The sequence below is a fragment of the Corticium candelabrum genome, chromosome 6 (assembly GCF_963422355.1).
Source record: "Corticium candelabrum chromosome 6, ooCorCand1.1, whole genome shotgun sequence".
NCBI classification, from domain to species: Eukaryota; Metazoa; Porifera; class Homoscleromorpha; order Homosclerophorida; family Plakinidae; genus Corticium; species Corticium candelabrum.
Window position 1 is genome coordinate 7,030,118 of NC_085090.1, and position 7,500 is coordinate 7,037,617.

At 47.7% G+C, this 7,500-nt stretch overlaps 1 protein-coding gene across 1 annotated transcript in view; it reads left to right on the top strand.

Annotated features, from left to right (window-relative positions):
* The window catches only part of LOC134180891 (uncharacterized), a 5,450-nt gene extending 534 nt beyond the window's left edge, over positions 1–4,916 (top strand). Inside the window, exons 2-6 of the mRNA XM_062648076.1 lie at positions 1–2,612; positions 2,673–2,788; positions 2,994–3,150; positions 3,474–3,613; positions 3,776–4,916. The exon at positions 1–2,612 is cut by the window's left edge and continues 423 nt beyond it. Of these exons, the coding sequence (XP_062504060.1) occupies positions 1–2,612; positions 2,673–2,788; positions 2,994–3,150; positions 3,474–3,613; positions 3,776–4,688 (3,938 nt within the window). The 3' untranslated portion in view covers positions 4,689–4,916. The remainder of the gene's footprint in view (positions 2,613–2,672; positions 2,789–2,993; positions 3,151–3,473; positions 3,614–3,775) is intronic.
* Positions 4,917–7,500: the final 2,584 nt, after the last annotated feature.

Here is a 7,500-nt window from a genome sequence, read left to right on the forward strand (position 1 = left end):
CTTTGTGGGGCGATTTTGGCAAGCAGGAAGAGGCTGGAAGCGTGGAGAGTCTTTACAAGCGTTTGTCTGGTGATGGTGCCGCGCAGGTGGGGGTCGTGTTGAGTGGATTGGAGAACGAGCCGGTGTCTAGGGGAGCAACGCTTCCTACTGTTGTCTATCTGCAGCAGTCGTGTGCTTCTCAGGGCCAAGCGGCTGTCGAGTTTCTGCTGCGAGCGGGATGGACATCAGTATCGGTGATTGGCAGCGAGGATTTTTGCGGAGTCGCTGCCGTGGAGCGTTTTGTCGAGCAGGTTAGTGAGGTCGAAACTGATAGCAAATTAAATGTTTCGTATTACTTTGTTGGAGAGTCTGACGGTGCTGATGCGTCCGAGAGACGCAGCGTGACGAACGCTTCGTCCGAGATGAACATACCAACACTGAATCACAGCCGCGTGGCCGACGCTCTTTCTCAAACCGTCTCGACGTCGATGGACGAACGCGTTGCTGTTGTTTTGCTAACAAACAGGAAGGATGCGTACAACGTTATCAAACAAATGGCGAATCAACGCATCGACGTTGCTCGATTTCTATTCTTTCTCGGAAACTTTTGGGGCAATCCGGAAACTATTGAGCGACTAGATGCGGTATTGCTCGAGTACTTGAGTGTCAACTCGACGGGTATTGTCAACGTGAAGCTCCAACAGCATCAAGGCGTCGTCGAAAGGTTTCGGAACTATCTATCCACACTGAAGCCGTACTCCATCTATCTGACGAGATGGGCGCGGCAGTACTTGGAAGGGTTCTACGACTGCAGCGTTGCGAATCGTTCGTGCGGCGAGTCTGAGACGTGGCCAAACGCGCAGCACACTTTGTTTCCAAACGACCACACGTCCCGCATTATCGACGGTGTCCTCGCCTTCGCCAGTTACTGCGAGGAGACGAACTGCAGCACAAACGGTACCGCACAGCAACACTTCGACACGCACCTCTTCCGTCCTGATTTTACAAGTTGGACAGGCAATAGAGTGAGCTACGTTTCTGTGGACGACGTCGACACTGCGGGCAGAGCATTGGAACCGTTGTTGTGGAGATACGAGTTTCTAGGCTTCCGTCCTGCAACCGACCGATCTGGCTTCAATCTCACAATGTTAGGCAACTGGACGAGACAACTACTAAACGAAGGGAACATCACGACCACACTGAACGTACAAACTCAAGAACTATGGACCCCGCCTTCTACGTTTATCGACAAAAACGACTTTATCGAAGTAAACGAGTCTATTGATAACAATGGGTACCACCCACCTTTTAAGTCTCTTCTCGTTTTGCCCTGTTCGATCATCATTCTCATGGTGATCGTAATCATCGGGCTTTTCTTCCACAAAGGAATGCTTCCCGCCATTTTAAAACTCGTCTACACCGACGTCGTTGCCGTTCTCGCCTGCCTCGCTGGTCTCGTCGTTTCATTTCTCGTCGCTCTCGACCTGCTACCAGGCGAGCACTGCGACGACCTCCGAGTCGACTTTGCTGTTTCCGTCGTTTCTACGGCCTGTTTTGCGTCGATTCTCGTCTCCTCGATGTGCCATCGTTGCCGCTTGCTCAACGTGTGGGACGAAGAGTCCAACATAAGTCGTTGTTTCTCGACGTTGCGCTGCCTCGCTCCAGCCGTCGTTTTGATTCTTATTCTAACCATTCAAATCGCTCTCTCCGCCTACTCTTGCTTTATATCTGAAGTGGCAATACGATCTACAGAAGACTTTGACTCTGCATGTTCTTCCACTCGGGATCACGCCACGTTTCTTGCGTCTTACAGTTTTTCGATCCTCGTGGGCGTTCTGTGCGCGCTCGCTTCGCTCTTACCACCCGGAGAATGTCGCAGCTATCCATTCCGTTGTGACACGCTATTCGCTCGCATCTCTCTTCTCTCACTCTCTGTTCTCTTTCTCTCTCTCGTCACATCTTATCTCGTCGTCGACTCCTACTCCATCCGTGTCGGCCTCCTCGCCACCATCTCGACCATTCCCGCCCTTTTTCTCTTTTTCATCGCGCTCGCCATCTTTATCCACGTCCGATGGTGCTACATCCACTTCGCCACTAACGTTCCAATCATCATCGAGCTCATCGACCCTCTCATGGCCAGAACGGCCGACGTCTTCTCGAACAAATACGCAAACACGATGCGCTCGTCGGTCGGCGACGAGGACGCTCGCCGAGCGACAATCTCGCGTTGCTTTCCATTCCAACTTCAGGATCAGGATCTTATCAATCAAGTTCGACCCGTTTTCATTAATCCCGATCGTATTGGCATCGGTGAGTACATCGGAGGCGGGAATTTTGGGCAGGTTTTTAGCGGGACTCTCGACGGGACGACCCATGTTGCCTTGAAGACTCTGCGGGGCTCGTTCAGTGCAGAGGAGTTGGAGGATTTTCTCATGGAAGGATTGAGGATGAAGGATTTCGATCATCCAAATGTGATGCAGTTGATCGGTATCGGATACGGGAAAGTCGCCGTCAATCAGGACCCGGATTCGAGTGTCGACGTCATGCCGGTTGTTGTGTTGCCTTATATGGCGATGGGCGATTTGAAGCAGTATCTGATTGAGGGACGTCCGGGCCGAACGAGGCACAGCGACGTGAGTGGATAATGATTCGATGTTTTGTGAGATTTTTTGTGATTCTGGGCGTGGTTTTAGTATTTTCCCGAGCCGTTGTTGGATCGTCTGCAGATGGCGTTGCAGATTGCGAATGGCATGGACTACTTGGCATTTCACAGAATCGTTCATCGAGATCTGGCTGCAAGAAACTGCATGTAAGTAAATAAGAAAGCGCGCGCGCACACACACACACACACACACACACACACACACACACACACGCACACACACACACACACACACACACACACACACACACACACACACACACCAGTCTGTCTGTCTAAACATTTCACTCATACTGTCAGAGTAATTTAAATTACCCCGTAGACCAAAGTTTCTCAAGCTTTCGATTATTAGGGTTGATGCTGGTCGACAAGTGAAGGTTGGAGACTTTGGGTTGGCCCGTGTAGTTGACGGTCTTTATTACAAGCAGAAGAGAAGCATTTGTCTCCCTTTCATGTGGATGTCGATAGAGAGTCTTGTTGATCGCAAGTTCTCAACGTCGTCGGATGTTGTAAGTATAGTCCATTGGTCGTATAGTTGGTCTTGTGGTTTGCTGAGTTGTTTATGGTCGGCCTTCTGTGTCTTTGATGCTTGATCAGCTTACTCTGTGTGTGTGTGTGTGTGTGTGTGTGTGTGTGTGTGTGTGTGTGTGCGTGTGTGTCTGTGTGTCTGTCTGTCTGCCTGTCTGTCTGTCTGTCTGTCCGTCTGTCTGCCTGTCTGTCTGTCTGCCTGTCTGTCTGTCTGTCTGCCTGCCTGCCTGCCTGTCTGTCTGTCTGTAATAGCATAACGTTCGTTTCCAGTTCTATAATTCGATCACATTAATGATATTGCTAGTGGTCTTACGGTGTCACACTGTGGGAGATCATGACGTACGGACAGCGACCATATCGAGCAGTAAGCAGCTCCGACGCGCTAGTGGAATTTCTAGTCCGCGGCAAGCGACTGCCTCCACCGGATCACTGCCCTTCCAAGATGTAAGTCTCAGCAATCTTCATGTTGGTCCCGGTCTGTTTGACTGCACGCTTGTTGGTAAGGTCTATTGCCCATCTTTCATGTCTGTGCTTATCATTTCGATATCCCGATTCTTTCTTGACAAAATACGTAACACTTATCAGTCGTACCTTTCTCCTCTTCAGATATTCTCTCATGGCGTCATGTTGGTTGGCCGAAATCCACGAGCGAACGTCATTTCCGAGCATTTCTCGAGAACTAGAAGAATATATCTCCACGTCGCTCGGCTGCGAGCCGAGCAGCAGAGAGGCGACTCTCGCCAACCACCGACCCCGCATTTCTGTGCATTTAAACATTCCAGAAGTCGACGTCTTCTCCTATTCTTCAGTCGACGGAGACGACGAGGAAACGAGATTGAGACGCCAGTCAAATTCGAGATACATCGGTATCTACAAGGTACCGCGTCCGGTCGAGCGCAGCATCACGGGCGAAGGGAGAATGTCGGGATTCCATGAAGGCGACTGGTGGCACGCAACCGAGATGGCCGCTAGGCAGCTAGAAGAAGGTCGCTTGTCTAGGTCAACTAGTCCGCACTATGTCAATGAAAACCCGGCAGATGACAGAGAGGAGACAAAGGCTCATTCCTTGTCATCCGGGAACGCAACTAATGGGGCAGCCAATCAAGAGGGTTCCGACTACGTCAACGCTCCATTCATTTCGACCCCAAACGAGTCGCCGTCGTCGACTGCGTGTCGAGCCTCCGAGTCTACACTCGACGACGAAAACGGCTACGTCAAGCAGAACGTCTATCCTTCGGACGTCGCGAATGACCGTCACAGCACTGGGAGTAGCGTCGATTTCCCGGATGACGACGGTACGTTTATCGGTCGCATCCGAGACAGCGGGATCACTTCCGGCGGCGACACGTCGGACAAGACCGCCACTCCGGAATACGTCGACACCGACCAACCCGTCCGGCGCAGTATGATTGTAGGTAGAGACAAGGAGGAATGCGACAGCTCGATTGAATCGTCACCCGAATACGTAAACGTAGTGACAGTAGTTGGAGTCGATGGTCGAGCCGAGTCGTCATGCTAACACATTGCATCGCGGAATCATTCTCAATTATAGCATATAATGTAGTTTGAAAGAGAAGAGGACTTGATGACGTTCGGACGTTTTGTCAATGAGGACCGTAGACGAGACAATAAGTATTGATATACATACTCATGAATGCATTCCTCAACCAGTCTAGCCATGCAATTAACGTTCTTTAGTGTATTACCATTGATATCAGCGACCTGCTATGGTAATGAAGTAAATTTTGAAAGCTAAATTCTAACTTTCAATGTGAATTTTTCAGTGTTAGCTGCATGCATATCTGAACAAGGTTCTAGAGTCGGTCGACGTCGTGCTGGCAAGTCGTCGACTATACTGTTTAGCGCGCGTTAGGCCGGACTACTGTTAAGTTAATTTCAACTACTTTAATTAATATTTGCTCGGACGCGTTTAAGTGGTCGCGATCTGCACGCTCGTTCCAGCACGTGTATATACGCATGCGCAAATTCTTATTTTTGGCTGCCTTGCTATTTTTCAACCAGACCACTCGAGGTCTTTCTTGCAGCTTGTGGCAACTTGTTTTTTAAATAAACACCTAAATATAGCCACTAAAATAACCACCTAAATAACCACCTGATATAACCACCTAATATAACCACCTAAAATAACCACCTAAATCTAGCCACCTAATATAACCACCTAAATATAACCACCTACCGTATTCGCCCGTAATAACGCCCTGGGCGTATAGAAAAGAAACACTTTTCTGGGCGTATACTAGAGCATGGGCGTTGTTTTGGTCCTAGGCGTATACACGGTCACTAAATGTTGTCGTCTGGCCAGTCATCATCTAAATACTTGAAAACAGAAATACCACAAATGCTTGCAATTATCCACTTGTAAGATTTAGCTAAGGTACTGGTATCCATTCAGCATCAACATACACGCAGAAAATAGACACTATACACACGTGATCTGACTGAAGCCCGTCAAGAGCATCAGGGGCGGTAATTGCAACGAAGACATGCGTCTAGCGGCAAGCACTCTCACTCAACATTGACACCAGCTCATCAAACGCACAGAGACGGAGACGAATGTTCTGCAAACCATTTTGTTTTGTCTGCGCATGCGTATTCTGGGCTTATACTTGGGCATGGGCGTATAGTTGGGCATGGCCGTTTTTCCGGTGTTGACGTCTTATACGGGAGCCAGGCACGACGGCGCGAGAGGGTCTGGTACGAGGCTAGTTATTTCGGTATAGGCGTTATTACGGGCGAATACGGTAATATAACCACTTACTCTATTTAAACAATCTAAAATTTATGCATTTATTTATATTACTAAATCAACATTTATAACTTATATCCGGTATTATAAAATTAGAATTGATTTTTAGTTTGCTCGCGCGCACTAAAGCTGCGGTCTGCACACCCGAGACATCGTTCCCGCATTTACCTTACGCATGCGCAAATTCGTTATGCTACCGGCTGCATTGCTAGTTTTTCAACTGTTCACTGTTGGAGAGAGCCGGTCGCAACCGTCACTTAACCACCCGCGCATTCTCCTTCCGTATGCCGTCGATGATTTGACGAAATCAAGCGTCCTGTTGACTGCTCAGTGTCCCACAAAATGTTGCTTTACTTGGTTGATTTTCTGCTGTCTGTTAGTGGGGAGTCTTGTGACCGTTTTTTTTGTTTTTGTTTTAGGAGTACAAATAAACCAGAGGCGGCGTTGATTGAACCGTTGTATGTGTATCCGGGTATGTCGAGAATGACAGATGGAGAGAGAGACAAACCGACAGACGAATAGACAGACAGACAGGTAGAGACAGTTGGAAGGACACAAAAATAGAAAGACAGACAGACAGATTGACTGACAGACAGATTGACTGACAGACAGATTGACTGACAGACAGACAGACAGGCAGATTGACTGACTGACAGACAGACAGATTGACTGACAGACAGACAGACAAACAGATTGACTAACAGACAGACAGACAGATTGGCTGACAGACAGACAGACAGATTGACTGACAGACAGACAGATTGACTGACTGACAGACAAACAGACAGACAGAAAGATTCATACAGACTCTACTTGTACATATGCTAGGATTTTTTAAATGCAAACCAGTCCTTGCAAAGTACAAAGTCATATATTAACAACGCTGGATCCAGGAATTTTGAAAGAGGGTGTTAAGTTATTTATAGTTATTTATAGCATTACTAATTTTCTCTTTTCTAATAAAATTATATAAATTATTGAACCACGCCTATTGGAAAAGAGAAGGTTGCAACCCCCTGAACCCCCTCTGGATCCGGCCCTGCTTAACTAATGGACTTGGCTGTGAATGTCAAAATCAAATATCTAAATCACCATGATTAGGTACAAGTTTTGAAAGACAGGCAGAACAGACAGACTGACAGATGGACGGACACAAAAATAGAAAGACAGACAGACAGACGGAAGAAGACAGAAAGACAGACTGACTGACGGACAGACAGACAGCCAAATGCATCAACCTTCAAGACATACTGGAGATCTGTGTGTTTTGTGTGCCTACAATGATCAAATGCTAGAGTGATTGACAGAAAATAAAGAAGATTGTTTCAAGAGACAGCCACAAAAACATAAGTAGTTGTAGGTAGAACCAAGCCTTATTGGCTTGGGTAGTATTTAGTTCCTTTGCTTAGATGGTGTATAATAGTTCAATGTGTGAAAATATATGTATTGACAGACACACAGACAGACAGATGGACGGACACAAAATAGAAAAGCAGACAGACAGACAGACAGACAGAGAAAGACAGAAGGACAGGCAGAACAGACTGACGGATGGACACAAAAA